We start from the raw sequence: 26,125 nt of genomic DNA, 5'->3' as shown, positions 1-26,125 counted from the left end.
TTGGAAAAGGAAAACAATCTTTCCTGCTTTTTTCAACTTCTGCTTGGTTTCTTAACTATGAATGAACTAATCATTTAACTGAAATAGTTGAAGAAAGTGAAATTGAAATATTCTCTCTGCAATTGCAGAGGAGGCTACTGCTGTCAAAAGCTTGCTTAGTACTTCATTAAACTCTGGTCCAGGTGTTTAGCCAGTGTCTTCCACCAATTCAGTTTTTTGACTTTCTTTCAGCCATGAGAATAAACATATACTGCTTAATATTTTTGTATTTAATTTAAATAATTGTAAAAATTATAAGTTTAGGTCTTAACACAAGCTGTCTGTTTCAAATTTAATTTTAAATAGGTTTAGTTTTCAAAACTAAACCTGTATTTAATTTTAAATTAGGAAATCCAGTTTAAATCAAATCTGCGGCAGCAGATCCTTCAGTCGCTCGGGGTCTTCAGCGGCGCTGAATGACCTGCCCCCGAAGTGCCGCCCAGCAAGCGAGGGACCCACCGCCAAAGACCCGGAGTGCTGCCGGGTGAGTAAAAATTACAAAGGGATTCTCAGGGGAGCCTCCCCAGCCAACAGCTCAGGCGGGGCGGACAGGCCAGGCCCCCCGGGCCGGAGTTTGCCCACCCCTTTAACAACTGGTTCTAAACCGGCTTCAAAATTTAACAACCGGGTCGTGGGAACCGGCTCCAGCTCACCACGGCTTGAGTGGGAGACCAGGTGAAATCCACGGGGTGTTGGCGCGTGCTGCTTACTCTCCCCTTCAGTGCGCACTGGAGCGATACCCCAGCGGGCTATAGGCTCCCATCCCTTCCTTCCAGCCTGCAGCAGCACCCCCAGGACAGACACCCATTAGCGCCTGCGCAGTAGACCTGTCCCCAGGGAGCCGAAACACCTCACGCAGGCGCAGGGCGAAGTCGGCGAGTGTCTTGGGAACCCGCCAGCCGCGGCACCGGTGGCGCATGCGCGATGCGGTCGCAAGGTGGCGGTTTTGTTTTTTGTTTTTGTTTGTTTTTTTTTTTTTTTTTTTTTTAAACCATCTCGGCGGGCTTGCGGGGTCTCTTTCTGCGCGTGCGCAGCGGTGGCACCGGCGCGGTCGGTGAGCGGCGGGGCATGGCGGCGGCGGCGGCGGCGGGCGGAAGCTGGTTCCTGGCTCTGGCGCTCGGGGTGTCTCTTCTCAAATGTCTCCTCATACCGACCTAGTAAGGGCCGCGGAACCGGGCCGCTACAGCCCCCCCCCCCCTCCCCGTGTGTGCCCGTGTCCTGCCCAGCGCCTCCTTCCTTCCTCCGCCCGCCCAGTCCCCGGGGAGCCGCGCTAAGAGCCCCGGCCCATCCCCTGCGCGGGGGCCAGCGGGTGGTCTCGCCCCCCCCCCCCGAATTGCACTCGCGGGGCGGGGCGAGCTGTGGCGCCTCAGGGGTCAGGCGCGCGGCCCCAGGTTGCCTTGGCATCACCCGCGCAGTGTCGCGTGGCCCCAACGCCCCGTGGTGCCCCGGGCGCCGGCGCTGGCTTGCAGGGAGGCCGCCGTCCTGGCGCGTGGGGGCTGCTCAGGGGCTCCTGCCGGGGGTGGGCCTGTATGAGGGCAGTGGCTCTTCGCAGTCGAGCGGAACGACCTTACCACAGCCAGAGAACGGCGCCCCGGGGGTTGTGAAATCAGCTGGCAGTGAGGCTACCTCTCTCTCTTCTCTCCCCCCTCCCCCCCCCAGCAACCCCTAAAGAGTTGCATCTTGTACGAGCTTTTGCTGGTTTGAGCTGCAGATTGCCTCCCCGCCCTCTTTTCGTACTGCTGGAGGGGCTGGGCATCAGGTCGTCTGAGAGTCAAAAATCTTCTCCCACGCCCACCTTTGGTTTGGTTTACTTTGTGCATGACACGAGTGGCCTTATCTGTCAGCCTTGAAAGTGATGCTGAATTTTGCATACGCGTTTCAAAATGTCTAGGCTTTTAGCACAGATAGTGATGACTCTAACTAAGCTACCAAGCCCGCAGATGGAGGGAGGCTATTTAATAGGACTGCACACTTACATGATGTGGCATTGTGGGTGTATTTGTTTTTCTAACACTGTACCTCAGTTTCAAAATTTATCAGTTCTGAGACAAATTATGATAAGTGAGAATCCATCTTCTTTCTTGGTCCTGATTGGGAATAAATTTGGGTTTGTAATGATTACGGAGAGTTGAAAGCAATGTTATCTGGCACCTTCTGTAGAGAGTATTAAGAATGTTCCTAAGCAGCCTGATGGTTGTTCTCACCTCTTAAAAAAATCTCACTTCAAATCTGTGCTAGAGGATCAAAGTATGATATCTGCTTTATAGTTGATAGTTGTTTCAGGTTTCAGAGTAGCAGCCGTGTTAGTCTGTATCTGCAAAAAGAAAAGGAGGACTTGTGGCACCTTAGAGACTAACAAATTTATTTGAGCATAAGCTTTTGTGAGCTAAAGTGAGCAGTAGCTCACGAAAGCTTATGCTCAAATAAATTTGTTAGTCTCTAAGGTGCTACAAGTATTCCTTTTCTTTTTATAGTTGTTTCAAGACATTTACAGAGTGGGATTTTCGAAAGTTTATAAATGACTGGAGCACAGGTGCTTTTAACTCAAAACTTAAGTATGAACACTGTCATTTGCTAAATATGAGCATATTCATTTCCTTAATATACTCATAAGTATTTGTTGGAGTAGCTCATTATTAATACTGTCATGCTTAGATCTGTTTTCATATTACATAAAAACTTCCTCTTATGCTCATATGAAGTTTGATTCTGCAATTATAAAGCAGAATGGTTTGATTTTTGTAATGTGAGCAAAGGACTAAAAAACTGATCTTTTTATAACAGCACTAGAACTTTAAGACAATTTACCCTTGAGGTAACCAAAAGCATTACATATTTATAATGCAACTTTAATAATTTGGCAGATCAGAACAACATCAGACATGAATCTTCCAATATTCTATGTAATAGCTTTTATATTTCTGAGTAACAGGAGTCAGCTTTTCTATAAATTGGGACTGTTTTCAGGCTCCCTGTACAATAAGAATACTCTTTGCAGTGAGTCTTTGCAATGGGTTTCATTAAGGTGAGAATGGTGTTATTGAAAGGTTTAAATCTGATGCCAGTACTTAATTTTAAAAAGTTCTTTATACGTTCAAGTAATCTGGTAGTACTAATTGTTTGTAATAGTTTCTGTTGCCGAGCAACTAAAGTTTGTAATAAGTAGTAATGCTAATGGTAGAATATTATAAACTAAAATAAGCCCCATGCAAAGGAGATCTTTCTTTAGCTTTGTATGTTCTCCATTGTTTTATGTCTGTATTTCTAACGGATATTATATGACGTGGAGGATAACAAGATTATAAAGGAATGGCCAGCATGCATTTGTCTAGAACAAATCATTCCAAACCACCCTAATTTCTTTCTTTGACAGGGTTACTGGTCTACTGGATGGGGGAAGCAGTAGATATGATATATGTTAATATTAGTTAGAATTTTGACACAGTGCCACATGACCTTCTCATAAGTAAACTAGGGAAATGTGGTCTAGATGAAATTACTATTAGGTGGGAGCACAGTGAGGTGAAAGCAGTACTCCAAAAGTGTCAAAGGTTTGCTGTGAAACTGGCAGGGTGTACCTAGTGGGGTCCTACTGGGGTCAGTCCTGAGTCCAGTACTCTTTAATGTTTTCATTAATTACTTGTGTAGTCAAATGGAGAGTGCGCTTATAAAATTTTCAGATGACGACAAGCTGGGAGGGGTTGCAAGCACTTTGGAAGACAGGATTAAAATTCAAAACAACCCTGACAAATTGGGGAATTGGTCTGAATTCAACAAGATGAAATTCAGTACAGACAAGTGCAAAGTACTTCCCTTCAGAAGGAAAAATGAAATGCACAACTATTAAATGGAGAATAGCTGCCTAGGTGGTCGTACTGCTGAAAAAGATCTGTGGGTTATAGTGGATCACAAACTGAATGAGTCAACAATGTGATGGAAGTTGCGAAAAAAGCTAATATTCTGGGGTATATTAACATGAGTGTTGTGTACAAGATATGGGAGGTAATTGTTGTGCTCTACTCGGCACTGGTGAGGTCTCATTTGGATTAAAGGTTTAGGATTTATTTAGTCTTGAGAAAAGAAGATGGAGGACCTGATAATATGTTAAGAGTTGTGGTAAAGAGGACAATGATCAATTGTTCTTCATGTCATCTGGAGGTAGGCCAAGAAGTAATGGTCTTAATCTGCAAGATTTCTACGAGATAAATTTAGGTTAAATATTAGGAAAAACTTTCTAACTATAAGGGTAGCTAAGATCTGGAATAGGCTTCCAGAGGTTGTGAAATCCTTATCATTCAAAGTTTAAAAAAAAAAAACAAAAAAACAGGTTGGACAAACACCTGTCAGGGATGATCTAAGTTTACTTGGTTCTGCCACATCACAGGAAGCTGGACTTGACTTGTCAAGGTCCCTTCCAGCCCTCTATCTCTATGATTCTATTACTTTTAAATTGCTTTACTTAAAAATAGGAACTTCAGCTCCTGATGCCAAGCAAAACTGAGAGCTATACTGGATCCTAATATTCCTGCTTGTTAGCAATTTGTAGAAACCAAGATGACTCGTGCTCTCTTATAGTTACTGTTGTACTCGGGCTGCTTTTTTAGAATTGCCTAGTTATCACTACGGCTTTGATGCAGCTAAATCCACTGGACTAGCAACACAAATAGTTTTTCGGATTCTTTTCTGTGTACCTGTAAATGGTTGAATATTTTGAAAAAAAAATTTTAATCTTTAAATCTGTACATGCCTTATTATTAATGTCCATATTCTTTGCAGTCATTCCACAGATTTTGAAGTACATAGAAACTGGCTTGCCATCACTCACAATTTACCAGTTTCTCAGTGGTACTATGAAGTAAGTTCTTGTTCTGTTCATTTGCTTTTTAATTGTGTGTGAGTTTTGTACTTATTAGAGACACCAGTCTGACATCCCGAATGAAGTCCTTTCTTCACAGAAAATATATATCATGGATACTGATGGTCAGTAGTTCGTGGTTGTTTTGCAGTAATGCCCAGGGATACCAATCATGGATCAGGACTCCATTGTATTAGTGTGATTCTCTCCTCAGGGCACCCAGAACCATAAGCCACTGTGTTACTCTCTGTCTCAGAAATTTCGGGAGAGCTTTACTAAAGCTTAAACTGTGTCAGCTACCTGCCATGCCAGTCTGTTAACTTAGCTGAGGGGACACACTTCATTTTGATGTATATGCTGAGATGGCTTGTAGTCAAACTAAAAATAAGGTCATTACTAAAGTGCGTAGATTTAAGTAATAAAAAGCAAGAGTAACAGAGACAGGAACAGTATGAAAGAACCTGAATGAAGCAGTTCACAGTGAACATCAGTCCACATCAGAAAAATAATTGGCACCCTTGTGAAGAGAAAGTTGTTTTGTTCTGTTATGGGTTCTTATACTGCCTTCACTGTAGTATCGATAATCAAAATTTACAGGTAAGCAAAATAAGAAAAATGCTGCTTGAGAACTTATTAGTTTGTTTTAATAATATTTACTTTGTATATTTTGACATTTGATGTTGATAACTTGTGTTTTAAGTTATAAAGCTTTAACTTTTTGAATCTCAATGCCTACTGTCACTAGATTTTCTGACAACCCCGCCCCAATAATTTATCGTTATTTAAATGGATAAAAAATGGAAAAAAATGCTTTAAAATAAACAATATTATCAGTTGTAATAAAATAAAATGTGAATTCTGCCACACCTACCCATTACCAACCCCAAAAGATTTCCAGTTCCTCCATAAACACTACTATCTCATAGGAGAGCTGTTGAAGTCATTTTCAGCATTGTACAATTGTTCAGTTCCATTGTGAAGTAGGACTGAAGTCAAATTTTGTTCGATACTGGCTGCTGGAGTGAACATACCAATTAATCCCGTATGACAAACTTTTCTATATATAAATCTCTATGAGCAGCTGTCTTGATCTTCAGTTCTGAATTGGTAAATCTTATTTTGTTTTTAGGCAACTTCTGAGTGGACCTTGGATTATCCTCCGTTCTTTGCTTGGTTTGAATATGCACTTTCACACGTTGCCAAATACTTTGACCAGGAAATGCTGGTTATCCAAAATTTGAACTACTCCAGTCATGCAACAGTCTTCTTCCAAAGACTTTCTGTCATTTTTACAGATATTCTCTTTGTGTATGCAGCCCATGAGTAAGTCTCGGTGTTCTGTTCTTTGGGGACAATGGGGTGTCTGTTTAAAGTATTGAGTTTTCAGAAATGGGCAGGTGGTAATCACAAAGGTGTCTACATAGAGACTTGTAAATGTATGGAAAGAGCACAGTTGGCTAAACATATTCAAGGAACAATTTGGGGGGGTGTAGCTAAGATAGACCTTTTTTCCTCTTTTATCTGGGGAGTCTAATGTTGTGGGCACAATTAAATTTATTTTAGACATTAGTTACCTTCTGTCATATGTAATGTACTTGGCAGTTTAAGAATTCTTAAGGAATTCAAAGCTCAGACTGGATGACCTAAATCTTTTTTCACCCTGTTATGATTCTAAACATGAAAGAATCTCATTCATGTAATTTTGACATCTTGTCGCATATTAAACCATTCTTTTCTATTTGTCTTGTCTTCCAAATTTAACTTTTTATTGGCAATTAGTTAAGCAGTCTTAATAAAAGTTCATAGCATATTTAAATGTACCATGGATTTGGCGGAGGGCAAAGAGTGTGTGTAATCTCTCACGTTGGGGGCGGGGAGTGAGAGCATGTATTTTGAAGAAAAACCTGTTGCCCACCAGAGTGATTTAGAAATAGCAAAGTCTTACAACAACACTCATACTTTCTTCTTGGGAAATTAGTCAGACCTTCAGAGTTTTGTGTTTAAAAAAAAAAATAAACTGTTCCTATTTTAGGAAAAACATATTTCCAGTTATACAGTATGTCGTAAATTAATTTTTTCTTCGATAATTTGAATGAATTATCAGAAATTTGCTATCACTTTTAGTAACTGGCATATGGCAGAACTTCCCTGAAGAGATCATCTTCCGTGTTGTTAATATAAATAGGTGCTAAAATAAATAATTCTGTATTACTGTTTGATTTCCTTCATTCAGATGCTGCAGATGTGTAAATGGGAAACAACCTGGAAAAGAACTTCTGGAGAAACCAATGTTTGTTCTTGCTGTTTTGCTCTTATGGAACTTTGGCTTATTAATTGTGGATCGTATCCTTTCAGTTAGTTGTCAAAATCTAGCAAGACTTTAAACAAATTAAATACAATATATACAAAAACCACTGGCACTGTCTAATATTTTAATCAAACCTAATATTACTCTTGATTGCAACCTTTGTGTTACTGTTTGGGTTTCAGGAGGGTCTCAGCTGAGTAAAGTTTCATTATAACAACATATTCAAAGTTTTATTTGTAAAAGTTCTGTGATCATGATGAGATAGCTCCAAAGAGTTGGATTACAGCTAGAGGTGGTCGGAATTTACTGATTTGGCAAACCTAAATTGTTTCACAGAGACAGTTAAGCTTTTCCAGGGTTCAGAGGATCCACAACTCTGGAGCAGTCAGCCTAGCAAACTCTTTTTGACTTTGATTTGTTAGTGTGCAACCTAGAACTTGAATTAACTTTCTTTGCCTTTAATTTCAACATTTCATTTAAAAGAAAGGATGAAGTTGAAAATGATAATGCTAACTAATAGATCTAGCAGGCATCAGTCAGTCTTAGCAAAATGTGCACTGATCTACTAGGAGCACTTGTTAGTGGCAGTTAATATACATTAAAAATGAGCACTTCAGCAGCTTTATGAAAATCCACTGCATCTCAAGAAATATGAACTTTGTCATTATATTTTTAGCTGCAATATTTGAACATCCATTACTTTAGATTAAAGTGATATTTTTCTACCCTTCACCATGAATATGTACGCATCAGTGAGGTCCATTTCCATGCCATGTTTCCGACATGCCATTACCATTTTTTCAGTTATATGTGTAGTGAGGAAATATAGAAGGAGTATGGCAGCAATTATTTTTACAGCAGAAAATAGCCATTTGTGTCAGTTTTCCCTGTGTCAGCTATCTCCATAGGCAACTCAAACACCTGAATATGTCTGCTTCAAACATTTAAGTCATTTCTAATAAGAGACTAGCGTTTAAAACTTCAGCAAAAAGTGGGGATTTTTCATCAAGTGAAAATGGTGGTGGAAGTGGATAGTGGATTATAATTGAATCCATTTAGCATAATAACCTTGTTTATAGCATTTTTTGTTGAGTTCCATAATACACATTGCTATATTACCTGCATGTAACCAAGAATTTCTCAGTGAGGTTAAGCTCTGCAGCTTTTATATTTTCTAATTAGAACTGATAACTAAAAGGTAATTTTATAGCCAACTTGGAGTAATAATTAAGGAATGTTTCCTTGCTTGTAGTTCCATTTGATCTGTTTGCTGATTGTGGACTTCTGATTCTGTCCAAGCAAACTGATGGTAAAAAATAACTTCTTCCTTGACACAAGTTCAGATATTCACTTTCAGTACAATGGCTTTTTATTTGGATTGATGCTTCTTTCTGTTGCTCGATTATTTCAGGTAACCATAAAATCAAGTTGCAGTGTTTTTGTTGTTCTGTGACATAACCTTTTACCTTAATCTTGGGCCTGCTCCTATTGTAATAAGTGGGAGCAGTTCTGAACTGCTGCCCACTAGAATTGGATCTCTTAGTATTTGTTCTGGTTTTAAGTTCACTTGGCCATAAAATATTAGCTGTGCTGTGGAGACAGCATATCAGCCCACCCTGTGAGGGAATGAGCTCCATGTATTGCTGTTTAAATACACAACTTCTTCCTAGTTGTTACATGAGGGAACTCAGCTGTTTTGGAGGGAGCTACCAGGAAAGATTGGCAGGAAAGATTACCCTGAGGAAGGGGGTTTATCTCTGAGGCTGGGGAGATATGAGGGATCCCTTGGGCTCCAAACACCCCTTAAGGTCAAGGAATTATCTTGTGACCTGAATCTGCCCTGCTCTGGCCTAGTTGTTTGTTCTAAGCAAATGGAAAAAATACCCATCCCCGCATTCATACATGAAATGTTTTGATGCTTTAGGCAATGGAGGAAGGCCGTCTTTGAAACTGCTAGTGTTTAAGGTAGGGTGAGTTTAAATGCAGCTCTTGTGGGGTTTCCACCTCTACAACTTTTTTTTTTTCCATTTAGAAAAGGCATTTGGAGGGTGCTCTTCTTTTTGCTGTTCTCCTGCATTTCAAACACATCTACATCTATGTAGCCCCAGCCTATTGTGTATATTTGTTACGATCCTATTGTTTCACTGCAAATAAGGCAGGTAAGTTACTGATCCTTCCTTAATGTGTTTTGTATTAATGGTGTGTGGGAAGAGGGCCCAGAAGGTGTAGAAAGACATGACATTTACATTCAGTGCTAACTTGTCATTACTGTCCTTGAAATTCTCTTTTATAAGTCTGACATATTGCCTTGGCATGAAGCAAAATGGTGATGGGGTAGTGATACGTCCACATTTATTCAGTGGATGCAAATGAAATAGAAGTTTTGACTTAAAGTATTTTATTGGAGACTGTTTTTTAAATTGCTCTTGTAGAAGCTTCTCTTTCTCCACGTCATTTCCGTACTACTAAAGACTCAAGTCAAGCCAAGAGCAGGAACAATTTGAGTATTATAGAAAGCTATTTTGGAGAGATGTAGGATGGCTAGATCAGTGGTTCTCAACTTGTGGTCCATGGATCCTGGGAGGTCTGCAGACTATGTATAAGATTTCCAAAGGGGTCTGCACTGTCATTTGACATTTTTTAGAGGTCCGCAAATGAAAAAAGGTTGAGAACCACTGGGCTAGATGACCCAGTTGGTCCCTTCGAACCCTATTTCTATGGATTACTGTTCACTTTATAGTGCCCAAAGATATGCTAGATCTTTTTCAGAAGAAAAGGAAAGACCCCGGTCCCTGTGCCAAGGAGAATACTATCTACAATTTAAATACTATACAACAAATGAAGGTTACAAATAATAGAGCGGGATGGGGTAAGAGTCAAGATTAGAAGCAGTATGATTTTATATCCTGGCATCTCATTGAAGATATTTCCTCATGCAAACGAAAATAAGGGGAAAAAAAACACTTATTATGGGCGTCACAAAGAGGTGAGTTTTCAAGATCTAAATGAGACTGTACTGGCTACACAGATTGGAATAGGGTGAGTGCTTCATGCATAGTGAACAGCAAGTACAAGGATATAAACCTTGCAAAGAATGTTCTTCACTTTAATCTCCAGAATTCCTCAAGTTAATGGGACTTAGTTGAAAGCAACTGCATCCACGGGCTAGGAGAGTTAAGGGATCCACAGACTAATTGTATTTTGCAGATGTCTATAAATTCAGAAGAGAGGAGAAGGAATGAAAAGTGAATAAACCAATAAGAAGTCATTAAATCCATGTCAATGCACAACATGCCTTGTTTAGTTGGAGCTGTTTTACCAGCAAAATTAAGATTGGTTCTGTCTTCCCGAACTGCTGCAGACTTGACTTTTTTTCCATCAAATAGCCTATTTAGAACCAGTTGGTAAAAGTACAGTCTAAATGTTTAAAAGGAGATATTCTGACACCGGCCTCGAACTAATGGTCATAGATATTTACATTTCACTGGCAAAATGACGTTTATGTTGTATTGCCAGAATAAAGTCAATGACGATAAAGTTCAAGTTAATTATCAGAAAGAATAGATGTAGGTAAACTGAATTTAATTTTTCCTGCTAAGATCTACTTTGAAATTTGAAATCCATTTGAGTTTATCATGGCAATAAGTGTTCTTTTCCTCATGCATACACTAAATATTGTTAAGGACTATCTTTGTTCCTTCTATTCTGTTGAAGATGCAAGCTCATAAAGTGGCAGCAGTTAGAGCAGTATTTCATGAGTGGTATGTAAAAAAATGTAAGCATTTTAAGCTGAAAGTAATGGCATTCTAATTCTAAACCATAGCTGCCTAAGATTTTCTGTAAATATAGCAAATCTATATATTTCACGATCTGTTATAAACTGGATAACATTTATTATTGGAAAAGCAAAACCAGCATCATCGCTACATTTTCAAAATGACTGTTAGACTAATGTCAAAATAGTTAGAAATGAGAGAGACTTGTTAGATCAAACTGTCTCCATTCAAGAGACCATCTCTTATCATGTTGCTGAGTATCCTTTTCTCTGGTCTTGACAAATGCAGTCTTGCCTTGCTAATAGCCATTCAGAATGCTGGTGCAAAGATAATTTTTCTAGTCTGTCATTTTGACCATGTCACCCCTCTCTTTTCATCCCTTCACTATCCCTCTTTCATCCCTTCAAATCAAATGTAAGCTACTGGTCTTCACTTTCAAGGGCCTTCACAATATATCCCCACCCTATTTGTCTTCCCTCATTCATTACTGAAAAGCTGACTCTGACCTCCAATCGGCCAATGATGCCATCCTCCATCACCCACTTATTAAAGGTCAAACAAGTACCTTTGTGCTTTCTTCCATGGCTGTGGGAAGCTCCCTGTAAACATCTGCAAAGCTACCTCATTATCCACTTTCAGAACCCTCCTTAAAACTACTTTTGCTCTGAAGCCTACAAAAGACTTGACGGTGGTTGTGCTTCTGGTGTGCTCAGACCACTGACTGTCACACTGACAGAATTGTGTCAGTTTCCTTTTACTCCTTTGTCTGTATCCATCTGTTTGTCCTATATTAAGCTTGTAAGTTCTTTGGGGCAGGGGCTGTCTTTTTGTTCCATGTTTTCACAATGCCTAGTACAGTGGGGTCCTGGTCCAAGACTGAGACTCCTAGGTGTTATAATACAAATAATAAACTAGCAAATTAAAGTAGAGCTCTCTGGCAGTTGAGAAATGGGTATAACTTTGAGATTTGTAAACCTAGTTGTTGAACAAAACACTACTTACTCACTGAAAATATTTACTTAAGGGTGATACTTGTACTAGCTTCTTTACTACTCAAGTCAATTTGTTTGCTTCCCATTCCTCTTCTGCCTCCCCAAATATCTCTATTAATACAAATGTTAATTTTCTGTAGATGGATCCCTGAAGTGGAGCAGCTTCAGCTTTCTTCGCATAACTTTGCTGGGATTGATTGTCTGCCTTGTTTCTGCTCTTTCATTGGGACCCTTTGCAGTTCTGGTAATGACTTCTTATTCCCTAGCCCTCTAACCTTTCTTTTAGGGCTAGTCTACACTACTGTACTACACTGGCGCAGCTATAGCACATCTGGTGAAGACACACTATGCCAACGGGAGAGCACTCTCCCATCAGCATAATTACTCCACCTTAATGAGAGACGGAAGCTATGTCTACGGGAAAGTGTCTCCCGCCGACTTAGTGCTGGTGGACGGTGCTTAGATTGATGTAACTTGGGTCACTCGTGGGGGGGGAGGGTGGCTTTTTAACACCGCTGAGTGACATAAGTTATATTGACTTAAACAATAGTGTAGACAAGCCCTTAGAAACAAAGTTGAACAATTTAAAAAAAACTGTGAAGAGTCTCTAAACGAGGGTCCTCTTCTATTCTTTTTGTTCCCTACAGGGCCAACTGCCTCAAGTCATTTCACGGCTTTTCCCTTTCAAGAGAGGCCTCTGCCATGCTTATTGGGCCCCTAATTTTTGGGCTTTGTACAATGCAGTCGACAAAACATTAGCAGTTGTTGGTACAGTAAACTAGTTCTGTATTTTCAGTGCTTGCTTGCATATAATGCCCCTGTGGTACTCAGATTCCCTTTCTGAATTCATGTAATGAATGAAATTTTGTTTTTTGTTTTTAAGATTCATTTAATCATTTGCTTTTCAGCTCTATGCATTGCATAGCAGTAGGTTCCCAATTGCTGTAGAAGAATAGCTTGATTATTGAAACTTGCATGAAATCTCTGCCATATCTTTGTGTTCACATAACTGTTGCCATTTATATTTATTTAAATGTTAATATTATATACATATTATAACTTTTCATAAAAATTAAGTATGTATCTATAGCTGAAAATATACCTATGCAATTTGATAAACATTCTGTTCGCTTGCAGGTATAAAATATAAATTCCTTGATCCTGAAAAGATTCCTAAAGCCTCAATGACAGGTGGATTGGTTCAAGAATTCCAGCACACCGTCCTTCCTTCTGTGACTCCACTAGCAACACTAATTTTTACCTTCATCTCCATAATGGTAAGTCAAAAAAATGAGTCTTCGATATGTTTTTAATTTGTCCCCTTTTCCCTTGATTGAATAACATAAGTGTACCCGATACATATAATTTTGCTCTGGAACTAGATAAGTATCTTTTATTGGAAAAGAGCAGTTACGGTGGATGTTGAGGCAGTAGTAATTTTGCATAACAAAGCATTCTGAGTATTCTTAGAATCCATAGTCTGTCAACTATAGAGTATTCTAGAGACAGATAGACCTATAGCAGAAACTCTGTCAAAACCATTTTGCTTACTGTGCTGGAAGTAATTCTGTAGATAGTGATTTGAGTAAAATTCAAGGGATGTATCAAGACTGGACTGAGATGCATTGGCAGAGCTGTTTGGAAAACTTGCTGAACTCCTAATAGCATTATTTGGAGACTGGAATAACGGCGTTGGTCCCTCACTTTTCAACACCCCACCTTTTTTAATGGAGTAAGGAGCGGAAGGCTCAGGTGACTGGTAATTGGATCATAGAGTATCAGGGTTGGAAGGGACTTCAGGAGGCCATCTAGTCCAACCCCTGCTTAAAGCAGGGCTGATCTCCAATTTTTGCCCCAGATCCCTAAATGGCCTCCTCAAGGATTGAACTCACAACCCTGGGTTTAACAGGCCAATGCTCAAACCACTGAGCTATCCCTCCCCCCAATGTAGAAAGGATGTAGAATCCTTTTATCCTAGACTGTCAATTAGTATCCTTCAATCTCCAGTGCTGTCTATTTGACAGCTTCCTTCAGTACTACCTATTCACACACAGAAGTATATACCTTCCTGGGATGCTGCAAAGCGGTGCTGTGGTAAAAGCAGGAGCTGGATGCTCATTTGTGTATTTCAGTAATAACATCATAAAGCTTCATATGGGCAATAGCTTATATATAGGATTGTGAAATTGTACACTGAAGTCTTATTTTTGCCTGTTGTTTCTAGCCCTCTGTTTTCTGTCTTTGGTTTAAACCCCAAGGGCCCAGAGGCTTTCTTCAATGCCTGATACTTTGTGCACTGAGCTCATTCATGTTTGGCTGGCATGTGCATGAAAAAGCAATACTCCTCACTATTCTTCCTTTGAGGTAAGTGACTTGTTGAGTGGTAGTTCCTCAGATTCATGTGGTTGCAGGCTATGATTGAGGATTTTTTCAAAGGAGGATTGTCTCTTGGTTTTCAGTATGATAATTCAGAGAATTCATATCTTATGTAAAACCTCTCAAACTGAAGCATCCTAATTCACTTTACATACAAGAATCATTTCATCCACCACTTAAATACAGCCCCCTCTGAGGTGGAATATATTAACTGTTTGATGGTGCAAAATAACACACATCTGCTCCTAGCAATTCATCTCCTTTTAAAAGATACTTTGCATTCATGGAAAACATTTTATCCAAGGACTTCATCATGCTTTACTAATGGTAGCTTATCCTCACAATAGCCCTTTGAGATAAGGACTATACTAACTTTACAAATGGGCATAGAGGCACAAAGAAGCTGCATGGCTTTCAACAAATTGCTTAAGTCAAGAGTGGAGCAGGAGTAGCATCCAGGAGTCATGACTCCTAGATAGAACTACTACATGCTTTCCTATCTTTCTTTCCATTTGAACATTTGGGGCATGTGTATTGTACATAGTGTGACAATAAATTAACTTGTTTAGCTTCAGATACTTAGTAAACTTTGTGTAGGTTAACAAAATATTAACCAGGTTGCCAAAAGCAATGCTAGCTGGCAAACTGAGCCTAAATTCAAAGGCACTCTTGTGCATTCAACTGGAAATCCTGTGGCAGTTTTCATTAAATTTAAAATGGAGCTTTTAATTGGATTAAATCTGAAAATCAATGCTACAGCCACAACATAACATTCATTGTGTGCTACAGGTTTTTATATTCACACATACCTGCATACCTTCATAGAAACTGTTATGGGGAAATCTTGGTAGCTGGATACAGAGATATTTGGGACTTCTGGTATCCAAGAAGGCATGGTCAGTGATTTAGGATTACTGAATAAGCATGACCAGGAATGAAATTAACATTTGGCCTGTCACCTTCAGGTTTTAGAATTAATGCATTAAGATGACTGAGATAGCTCACACTTCTGAACAGTTTCAGGATGCCTACAAATTCAGACATGCATCACTGCATTGGATTACACTTATGCTTGCTTCACAAACAGGATTTGAATATTCATTTTTATCACAAGTTTAGATTCTGCAGCACAACTCTGTGGCCTGGAGTGGATTCTGTAGCTATGAAATACAGGGATCCCTATCCATAAGCATTAGTAGTTGATTAAGCAGATCTTCTCTTTAAATTGCTGAGATTTGAGATTCACTTTGTAGTACGTTATATTTGTGAAGGCCAGTCTTTTGGCTTCTAAGCCTCACTCACACGACAGATGAAACAGCAGTTTGCTGTTTGCCATTATTTTGTTTGTTAGGAAAGTGCCTTGAGGCCAATTGGGGTCAGGGCCCCATTGTGCTAGGCACTGTACAGACAGAGACAATCTGAGCCCCAAAGAGCTTACAACTAAATGCACAAGGTAAAGGGTAAGGGAGAAGGATAGAACATACAAGCAGAGTGAACAACATGATGGCTGCAAACTTCAGATTAGTTCCTCAGGTTTTTTGTTTCTGTTTAAATTAGGACTGTCGATTATTCTCAGTTAACTCACCTGATTAACTCAATTATTTTTTTTTATTTAAAAAATGAATTGCGATTAATGGCCGTTTTAATCACACTGTTAAACAATAGAATACCAATTGAAATTTATTAAATATTTTGGATGGTTTTTCTACATATATTGTATTCTGTATTGTAACTGAAATCAGTGTATTACTTTGGCTTATAAATATTTGCAATGTAAAAATGATGAAGAAAAATGTTTCAGTTCACCTCATACAAGTACTGTAGTGCAACCTTTGTCATGAAAGTGCAACTTACAGATGTAGATTGTCTTAGTGATTGGCTGAACAAGAAGTAGGATGGACTGCATTCTGAAATTTTACATAGCTTTGTTACATAACTGCACTTAAAAACAAAACAGACACGTTTGTTCACATTTACAGAAGATAATGCTGCCCTCTTCTTATTTACAGTGTCACCAGAAAGTGAGAATAGGCATTTGCATGGCACTTTTGTAGCCAGCATTGCAAAGTATTACATGCCAGGTACGCTAAACATTCATATGCTCCTTCATGCTTCGGCCACCATTCTAGAGGACATGCTGATGATGCTCGTTTTAATAAAAAAAAAAAAAAAAAAAAAAGCGTTAATTAAACTTGTGACTGAACTCCTTGGGGATAATTGTATGTCTCCTTCTCTGTTTTACCCGCATTCTGCCATATATTTCATATTATAGCAGTCTCAGATAATGATGTGACAGGTTGAGTCACAGAAACTCCCTCAAGACTGTCACTAGATATGCTGGGATACCAATGAGAACAAAGCCCCCCCCACCCCCCGCCAGAAAAGGCTTCCCTCCACTTCTGTCTTGCTGAGCTAAACACACCAGTCTGCTCCAGCACAGACCAAGAGGTTGGGCCACACCCCCCTGCAGTTCACAGAAACTAAGATTTATTTAGCCCAGGGGCTTCTCAGTTAACAGGGACTTTCCCAGCACCCAGTATTCAGTCTTTCTGGGATCCTAAACCACTAATACATCTGTTTTACTCTATATAAAGCTTATATAGGGTAAAGTTATAAATTGACTGCCCTCTATAACACTGATAGAGAGATGCTCGGGTATTAATTACTTTGGGTTAATTAATAAAAAGAAATGGTTTTATGAAGTATAAAAAGTAGGATTTAAGTGGTTCCAAGTAATAACAGACAGAACAAAGTAAGTTTCCAAGCAAAATAAAACAAAACTCAAGTCTAAGCCTAACACATTAAGAAACTGAATACAGGTAAATCTCCCCCTCAGAAATGTTCCAGTAAGCTTCTTTCACAGACTAGACTCCTTCTTAGTCTGGGCCCAATCCTTTTCAGACCAATGTTGTAGTTTATGGCCTAGGTCCAGCAATCACTCTCAATTACAGTCCTTTGTTCCAGTTTTTTTCAGGCATCTCTTTGGGGTGGAAAGGCCATCACTTGAGCCAGCTGAAGACAAAATGGAGAGGCTTCCGGGGCCTTTTATATTTTCTCTCTTGTGAACGGAAACCTTTTTGTTCTTCTGTGCAAAGTCACAGCAACAAGATGTTTCAGAGTAGCAGCCGTGTTAGTCTGTATTCGCAAAAAGAAAAGGAGTACTTGTGGCACCTTAGAGACTAACAAATTTATTAGAGCATAAGCTTTCGATGAAGTGAGCTGTAGCTCACGAAAGCTTATGCTCTAATAAATTTGTTAGTCTCTAAGGTGCCACAAGTACTCCTTTTCTTTTAGCAACAAGACGGAGTTTGTAGCCACCTGGGCAAGTTGCATGTCCATGAATGATTCAGCTTTTTGCAGGCCTACGCCATTGTTTACATGTTAGTTTGAATTTTCTCAGAAAGCTCAAATGTGGATTGGCATCTCTCCCAAAGTCCATTGTTAGTTAAGTACTCCAGTTACTTGAATGATCCTTTCACCCTATGCTGGCCAAATCTGCCTTATGTGTTTCCTACAGCAAACACTTTAAATACAAGCACAGAGCCAACGCTCACAACTTCAGATATAAAAATGATACATGCATACAAATAGGATGAATATATTCAGTAGATTATAACCTTTGCAAAGATATGTTACATGCCATATCTAGCATAAAACGTATTCCAGTTAAGTCATATTTATATAAAGCATTATGGAGTGCAGTGTCACAAATGACCCATCCCATGTTGTTCATTTTAAGAACACTTTCACTGCAGATTTGACAAAATGCAAAGAAGTTACCAATGTGAAATTTCTAAAGATAGCTGGCATCTTGCAACGCCGGCTACAACAGTGCCATGAGAACGCCTGTTCTCACTTTCAGGTGACATTGTAGACAAGAAGTGGGCAGCAGTATTTCCTGCAAATGTAAACAAACTTGTTTTTCTGAGGATTGGCTGAACAAGAAGTAGGACTGAGTGGACTAGCAGGCTCTAAAATTTTATAGTTTTATTTTTCAATGCAGTGTTTTTTGTACATAATTCTACATTTGTAAGTTCAACTTTCATTATAAAGATTGCACTAGAATACTTGTATTAAGTGAATTGAAAAGTACAATTTCTTTTATTTTTACTGTGCAAATATTTATAATAAATATGATGTGAGCACTGTATACTTTGTATTCTGTGTTGTATTTGAAAATGTAGAAAACGTCCAAAAATGTTTAAATTGTATTCTATTATTGTGTAACTGTGTGATTAATTGCGATTAATTTTTTTAATTGCTTGACAGCCCTAGTTTAAATCCATTTAGTGAAGTTGGGTTAGGTGGGGATTACGTAACTGGAAAAACAAAGTTGAGGGCAGGAGGTGATTGGCATGAACAACCACTTGGCACAGGAAAGAACTCTTAGTGAAGTCTGACATCAATGCCTGAATGTCCGTCCTTGAACTACTTTATACAGCTACTCAGCAGCTTCAGCCTCTGACTGGCTGCTTCCTGCGGTTTATGTCCCCAAACCCACATGGTTTGGGGAAAAGACGCAATATGAATTCTGTGGAGGAGCGTGTCTCCCTTACACGGCTTTGGGTCTAGGGGTTGCCGAGTATAAGGAGTGGCCCCTGCTGGATACCATTTTACTTCCTCCACCGTTAGTACAGCAGTAGCTGCTTAAACTGCTTGTGCAGCTGCTGTGGTGACTTCAGTCTGTCAACTATGACTTGTGTACTTTGGTAAAATTAGGCTTGGTTTCTAAATGGCAAAAAAGTAAATCAAAGTTCTTGTATTTTAGCTTGTTGTCTGTGGAGAGCCCAAAACATGCTGGCATTTATCTGACTCTGACAACTACAGGGCATTTTTCGCTCTTCCCATTGCTGTTTACTCCACCAGGTAAAGTCCCATGCTTCTGCTGCTTCTCTCTCTCCCCCTCCCCCACTTCATTTAATTTTATTTCCATTTTTTCAGTGATAGCTCTGCTGCCAGAAACTAAGTACACAGTGCTGGGCATTAAACTGTGTCTCCAAAAGCCACTTGCAGAAAGGTGCCCTGTGAAGGAGGAGAAACTGGGTTTTGGGCAGTAACAAAAACACACTAAAGAGCAAAGTGTAAGGTTTGGGTTGTGCACACAAGTGCAGGATGGATGATTTAAATTGCTGATTTAAATCGGCAGGTAGGAATCATTAATTTAAATAATGTTTGTACTTTTTAGTTATTTTCCTAAAGAGAGGCCAATTCTCATTCGTTGATAACCATTAAAACGTTGATTTGCAACTAAATATAACCGTTACAATACATTTGGTGCTTTTTGCTAACCAGGAGTATACACTATATAGCTATACACATTTATTTAAGCAATTATATAGCTTAGCTTACATTTATTCAGATTCTTATTTTTTTCCATTTTTTATTAAGTTAAAAAATGGTGAATAATGCATTTATTTACTAGATTAATTTTTTACTTGTGATTTGCATCCAGCTCTATTTGGATGGAAATTCAATTAAAAATGCTCAAAAACAGTATCTTAAATGTACTGGATACATGAGGAAAAAATTATCAAAAAGTTTATCAAAACATTTTTTTAAATGTAAAACTGATTCATTAAGCAAAGGTGGTATTTTATCTGTTGTTAGTTAACTAAACTGATTAAAAATTTTGAAGGACATGGTGACCAGAAACAAATTAATAGATCTCATCCTCTCACCCCAGTTTTTATTCATAGATTGGAAAAGGAAAACAATCTTTCCTGCTTTTTTCAACTTCTGCTTGGTTTCTTAACTATGAATGAACTAATCATTTAACTGAAATAGTTGAAGAAAGTGAAATTGAAATATTCTCTCTGCAATTGCAGAGGAGGCTACTGCTGTCAAAAGCTTGCTTAGTACTTCATTAAACTCTGGTCCAGGTGTTTAGCCAGTGTCTTCCACCAATTCAGTTTTTTGACTTTCTTTCAGCCATGAGAATAAACATATACTGCTTAATATTTTTGTATTTAATTTAAATAATTGTAAAAATTATAAGTTTAGGTCTTAACACAAGCTGTCTGTTTCAAATTTAATTTTAAATAGGTTTAGTTTTCAAAACTAAACCTGTATTTAATTTTAAATTAGGAAATCCAGTTTAAATCAAATCTGATTTATCTTTTTAAAAAATCATGGATTTTTATCTGCCCTGAACAAGTGTGATCTTTCCTCAAATCTAAAATCCCCAAGTCTCAAGAGAATTGGGGAATTACTCCAATGGGCAAAATTTTCAATGATCAGACTACTACAGTATTTGAATAAAGATGGATATGGAAAATTCTCATAGAATCATGTAGCCTGTCTTTGCTATCTCATCCTGGTTCTGCCACATTCCAGAGGTTCTGCCACATTCTATGCCTTCGAGTTTCCACATAATGATAAGCAACCTTCTACTGGGGGAGGGGTCTGGATTTGGACTTCCTTTGATATCTGGTGATGCTGCTCTTTAAAATGGAGGGGTTGCTGTGTTGAGAAGTGAGAAATTTCCTTTGCACTCTTACTTCCATTTATTACATTGCCTTACATACTTTTTTTCCTAGTTATTCAGATAATTGGGCGCTATGGGTTTATGGAGGGTGCAGGATGGGGTTGTATAGTTTGTTTTCCAGGAGACTTGTTTTTTCTTAGTCAAACAAGGCAGAATCTAAGTATCAATCCACTACATTATATGGTTCTAATATATATTGCACTAATCACTGAAACTAATGATTCAATATGAAGAAATTTGTACAATAGATGTTACGAATGGGAAGGACCTATTGTGTCACTGATCATCATGCTGACTATGCAAATTTGTTCCTTAACAAATAGTACATCCATTAGCCTAATTTTAGATGTTCCAAGAAATGGGACTTCTGCTACTTCCCTTTGGAGAGAGTGATTCTTACTACCTTTAATAAAAAATGCAAATTTAGTACTAAGTAGTTTAAATTATTGTATCTGTAATTTAAGGATGCTGAAACTTATAAAATAATAATCAAAAACATTGCACGTTTGTTGAATTTTTAAAAATGTTCCTTATTTCAGAAATCACAACTAAAATACTGCTTATGCTGCTGTTCACAGTTTATAGCTTCTCTTCACTGAGGGCTCTGTTCAGGTAATGACTAAGCAAATATTTTATGTTTAGGCTATTGGAACACCCTTTGTGTTACTGGAGGGTATTGTATCGTTGTGGTGGGGCTGGATGGTTTAGGAGGTTGGAACTGAGATACTACTAGTTCAGATCCAAGTCAGTAATGGCCAAACTGACGTGTCAGTCCAATTCCCAGTAGGCTGGTGTCCACATCAAAAACATTTAACACTCCTGTTGCAAGAGAAGCCAAAGTTTGAATGGGCACAGAGACAAAACTATCCACTTGGTCTTGGGAACAGTCCATCCACATCGGGGGTCAATGCATTGTCGGGTACAAAATTGTAATACCCCTTCTAAGGTGTACCTGTTATATAGCTAGAGGATTTCCGTCTCCAAAGCTGTCATGGCAGCTTTCATCATCACTGAATTTGGATGTGGTACTTTATTAACAATACAGTATAACTTGTTAAAGTGCTGAATGTTTTGACAAATACCAGCAAAGAGAGATCAGCACTAACTTCTTGAAGACCCCCCCTATAGAGAGTCTCCCAGGCCACTAACATATCTCTTAGCAATTCTAATGTGCATATCTCTATACAGTCTAGGGATGTACATGGGCTGTAGAAAACAGAAGAATCTGTGTGGAAAAGGCAATCCGTTCTCCATCGTACTCTTTGGTTTTTACCTTTTGAATGCTCTGCCAGGCTTTCTTCTGTTCTTGTTTTTTGTTTTTGTTTTGTTTTGAAATCCTTTGAAGAGGAGAGGTTTCATTCAGTCTGTGGCTCAAGGGGAAAGCTGTGATTTATGGGGGAAGTAGTGTCTTGGGTAGCAAGGGACCCTCTTCAGCAGAGGCAACTGTTATAATCTCAATAACAATGCTTAGTTCTAATGAAACCCCCTTAGCAGATGGGATGAAGCAGCATTTGTAGGAGTATGGAGATACAAAACTGGGCTTGTTGCCAGAGGTAACTTTTTTCAACAGAGCACAGCAGCACCTTGATTCTTTCTGAGTTGCAGTTAACTGATGGTTTGTATGACCTCCAGGACAGTACTAACTGAATATCCACTTCTGCAAAACTCTTCAGGGCTGAAGTACAATTTAGGGCCTCTGCTATAGCTTAATTTGAGTTTTGTGGCGCTGATGCTCCTGATCATCTGAAACCTTGATTTATTCAAGAAGGATGGTGTCCCCTGGGACCTCCCTCCCCAAATAAAGGTTTACCTGTAGTAAGAAACATATTTTAAAGAATATTTACAGTGGAAATATCTCTTTATGTAGGAATTATGAACCATCTTAAAGCTTTCTGTTATGGTGATCTGACAATATCTAGAAATATCTAGCCAGAAATAATGACCTGACATGTCCACTACCTGAATGTGGAAGAACTGGCATGCAGTGAATGTGCATCAAAGGCTGCGGAAGATCTCATGGCTCATTTATGTTGGCAGGATGGGTGTGGGGCAAAGTGAAGTGAAATAATTACTGATGTGATTTCTGGTCTAGATTCAAAGCTGCTAAAACATGTAATCTTGTATTTGAGTTTTATAATCCAGGATTATAAAGAAATTAGTTTTTATGTTATGCTAATTACATGCTATCAAGCACTGTATTTCAGTAAGGGGCTATATTTGAAGTTCTAACTGCCTGGCTCATTGTGCTGTTTAAAAACATGTTGTGACTTGGTGCATAGCAGATGAGCAAGACAAAGACTTGACAAAGGCAACATGCCTCATGTTCACTGGAAAAAAAGAGAACTCTGAATTGAAATCACACTTAATATCTTTTTTTTTTTCTTCCCTCCCCCACAGAAAAGAGGGGCCTCTGCTTAACTGGCTGGAAACTATCTACCTCATTGAACTAGTGCCTCTGGAAATCTTTTGTGAAATTGTGTTTCCTTTGACCTCTTGGAAACTGAAGTTCCCTTTTATCCCTTTGTTGTTTACTTCTGTATACTGTGCTCTAGGCATCACATATGCTTGGCTCAAACTGTATGTCTCTGTCTTGACTGAATCGGTAACTGTCAGACAGAAGGCAGAATAAAGCAGCATTGGGACCAATTCCAAGTAAATCCTTTAGGAGGATTATCCAGCACTAGGGGGAGTTGTCTTCTAAGATCATGCACATTTTGAAAAGGCAGTAGTACTGTGTACGGTTCATCGCTATGCATGCTGCTTTTCAGCATCTCTGTACTGTCAACTATTGTCCCTCTCATCAGAATAGCTCTTTGAAATGTTGCACAGCGCATGGTGATATGCTACTTACCCTGAATAAATTGTGAAATTTAATTGAAAAGAATATTGTATTAAAATTGTCCATTTAAAATGTCTAGATTACTTCTCTCAAGAGAATGTGTATGGTTTCCTTGTTAATGAGTAATTTTGCCAGAAATCAGTATGGCTACTTTATTATAAGGGATTACTCCTGTATAGAAGAGAACATAATTATAATCATGTACTGTGGAAAATGTAAATAAAATACTTTTTTATATTTCTGCATTAAAACCTCTTTCTGGCTATCTTTTGAGCTGGAGAGGCATCTGTACAAATGAAGAGTAAAACTAATATACAATGTGGAATTTGTATGCTGATCAGGGTTTGTTTGTTTGTTTGTTTGTTGCCAGACTCATTTGTGAAACCTAGTGCTGAAATCTTATGAAGATCAAATACTTCTAGTGGTGCCACTATCTGACTTGTCTATTTCTGCTGCACTGGTTTTCTCCATTTTATCCCCCTACCTCCCAAGTAACTTCCAGCAGTCTGGCTATCCTTAACCATCTTGGAGAATGATAGGTACCAAATGGTAGCCAATTCTTCTGACAGAGTTGTCATAATCCTAATAAAAGCACAAGAAACATGCTGTTGGGAATATTGGGTTTCTTTATTGCTCTTGCATGATTTTGTGTGACTTGTTATAAAATAAAGAAAATTTTAAAAATGTGATATGGGATTAGGTGTATCCACACAATGTGAATGTCTCCAGTACACTGCCCTCAACAAAAGGCATTTATGATGTCTGGTGGTTCTGCAGTAGTAGAGCACAGGTTTATCTAACCTGATATGTTCACATCCTTGAAGATGCTAGTATGTAAACTGGTTACACAGGTGATGGACTGTGCCAAACAGTCTCCTTTTTTTTTTAAACTCATGATGCTTGTCCTCACTACTTGGAAGGAGATGATTCCTTCCCTAAAATACCCCTAATTTTAGTACCAGAGTCCCCCTGCACCAAACTTTGTAATCCCCTAATCCCTGATTTGGGGATTACAAACGGATTTGTAGTTCTTCAATTAGCCTGGAAGAGGACTCTGGTCCTTATTTAGAGTGGAAACCTAAGTTAGTAGCTGATGTAGTAAGTAAAGGTAATATTTTTCAGCCAGCACTATCTGAGTGCTAAAAGTGTGTGTGTGTGTGTGTGTGTTTTATAAAGGTGGAAGGACATCAGAGCAGTCACTAGAAGCACAGATATCTTAATATATGATGAGAGAATAAATACTTCACTTGTTTATAGGTCTTGAAATGCTTTTAACACTTAAGGCTAGATTCCCAAAAGGGTTTAGGTTTGTGCTGCTCATTGTCACAACACTTGCTAGGTGCTAGAGAAAAAAAATCATAGGACGAGCATTGTCATAAGGCCTGAGTTGGGTGCCTAGGCTCCATAAAGAATGCAGCAGGGTGGGGGGAAGAGGTATGTGAACCACAGAAACTAGCACGGTAGGTGGAGAGCTGCCTAAACTAGCCCATGGGAGATGCTGTTAAGAGCTGTATGTCAGTTAAGTCCCTCCGGTTTGCAGGGAAGTGCCTATCGCTGCTAGCAACTCACAAACAACTAGCAATTTCTTCTGAAGTCAGGTGGTTTAAGCACCTAAGTCATTTCTTGTGATGAGTTAAGCATGGGTTGTATGCCACACAAAATGGCTGGAAGTGGAGGTGCCTGCCTTATACCTTCTTGCTCAGTGGTTAGAGCGCTCCCTTGAGATGTGGGAGAGCGAGGTTCAATGTTCCCCCCCCAGCAGGAGCGGGGAAGGAGAAAGGATTTGAACAGGGATCTCCTATCTTTCAGGAGCGTGTTCTGATTACTGAGCTATGGGATATTCTGATACAGGCTCCTTCAGTCTTCTGGTGAAGCCGTTCCATTGTGGATACCTAGTGCAGCAGAGGCTCTTGATCTTGGGTCTCCCGCCTCCTAGATACGTACCCTAATCACGGGGCTGCAGACTAATTCTCTGCCCAATGACTCAAACAGTTAACACAGATCATTTAAAAAGTTGTTGGGCCAGAAACAGCTCAGAAAAGGGCAAGCGCTGTAAAGTTGATGCCGTAGGAAAGGGAGGTTGAATTCAGGGATTTGAGCACGCTCTGTAGGGAGTAGGGGTTAGTTTAGCGGAATCCCCATGCTTTGGAGTAGGGGATTCCGCTAAACCGTGTCTGGTCCGCGCCCTCTTCTGTTTCAGCCGGGCGGGGCATCCAGCAACCCGTTCTGCGGAGTCGGGGGCGATCTGGACACGGATTGAACCGCCAAGGCGATTGGAAGGGGAGGATGTTTCTGGTCTGGGGGGTACCTGAGGTTTGAAGATTCATGTACTAAATCTCGGGGGACTCAGAAACACCCTCCCCCGCCATGGGGCCCTAAACGAGGACCCACCCTAGCCAGACCCATTTCCTCCCTTCCGCTGCACCCCGCTCTCTCCCGGGCAGGGCGCCGCTCCG

General features: G+C 39.4%; 1 protein-coding gene across 3 annotated transcripts; it reads left to right on the top strand.

Moving 5' to 3' along the window:
* Positions 1-716: 716 nt before the first annotated feature.
* ALG8 (ALG8 alpha-1,3-glucosyltransferase) lies at positions 717-23,920 on the top strand. Of its 3 annotated transcripts, none has more exons than XM_038408699.2 (13): positions 717-976; positions 4,816-4,894; positions 6,024-6,217; positions 7,128-7,237; positions 8,546-8,613; positions 9,235-9,361; positions 12,111-12,214; positions 12,618-12,738; positions 13,108-13,247; positions 14,195-14,334; positions 19,115-19,212; positions 21,370-21,442; positions 23,228-23,920. In XM_038408699.2, exons 1-13 carry the CDS (start codon positions 957-959, stop codon positions 23,457-23,459), a joined length of 1,506 nt encoding a protein of 501 aa, XP_038264627.1. In that variant the 5' UTR covers positions 717-956; the 3' UTR covers positions 23,460-23,920. The 3 variants fall into 3 exon arrangements, with proteins under 3 accessions (XP_038264627.1, XP_038264609.1, XP_043360016.1); XM_038408681.2 differs by having other exon boundaries at positions 946-1,196; XM_043504081.1 differs by lacking the exons at positions 717-976; positions 23,228-23,920 and adding exons at positions 1,059-1,196; positions 22,463-23,160.
* Positions 23,921-26,125: the final 2,205 nt, after the last annotated feature.

The sequence above is a fragment of the Dermochelys coriacea genome, chromosome 1 (assembly GCF_009764565.3).
Source record: "Dermochelys coriacea isolate rDerCor1 chromosome 1, rDerCor1.pri.v4, whole genome shotgun sequence".
Lineage (NCBI taxonomy): Eukaryota > Metazoa > Chordata > Testudines > Dermochelyidae > Dermochelys > Dermochelys coriacea.
Note: the sequence above shows the minus strand (reverse complement) of the source record. Positions and strands in the feature narration are given on the sequence as shown.

What these genes read in the sequence shown, in the direction of transcription:
- ALG8 (XM_038408681.2), top strand. Translation starts at nt 1,108, where the DNA reads ATGGCGGCGGCGGCGGCGGCGGGCGGAAGCTGGTTCCTGGCTCTGGCG. An exon ending in TGTCTCCTCATACCGACCTA is followed by an intron (nt 1,197 to 4,815) that starts GTAAGGGCCGCG and finishes TATTCTTTGCAG; the next exon opens with TCATTCCACAGATTTTGAAG. An exon ending in CAAAACATTAGCAGTTGTTG is followed by an intron (nt 12,739 to 13,107) that starts GTACAGTAAACT and finishes GTTCGCTTGCAG; the next exon opens with GTATAAAATATAAATTCCTT.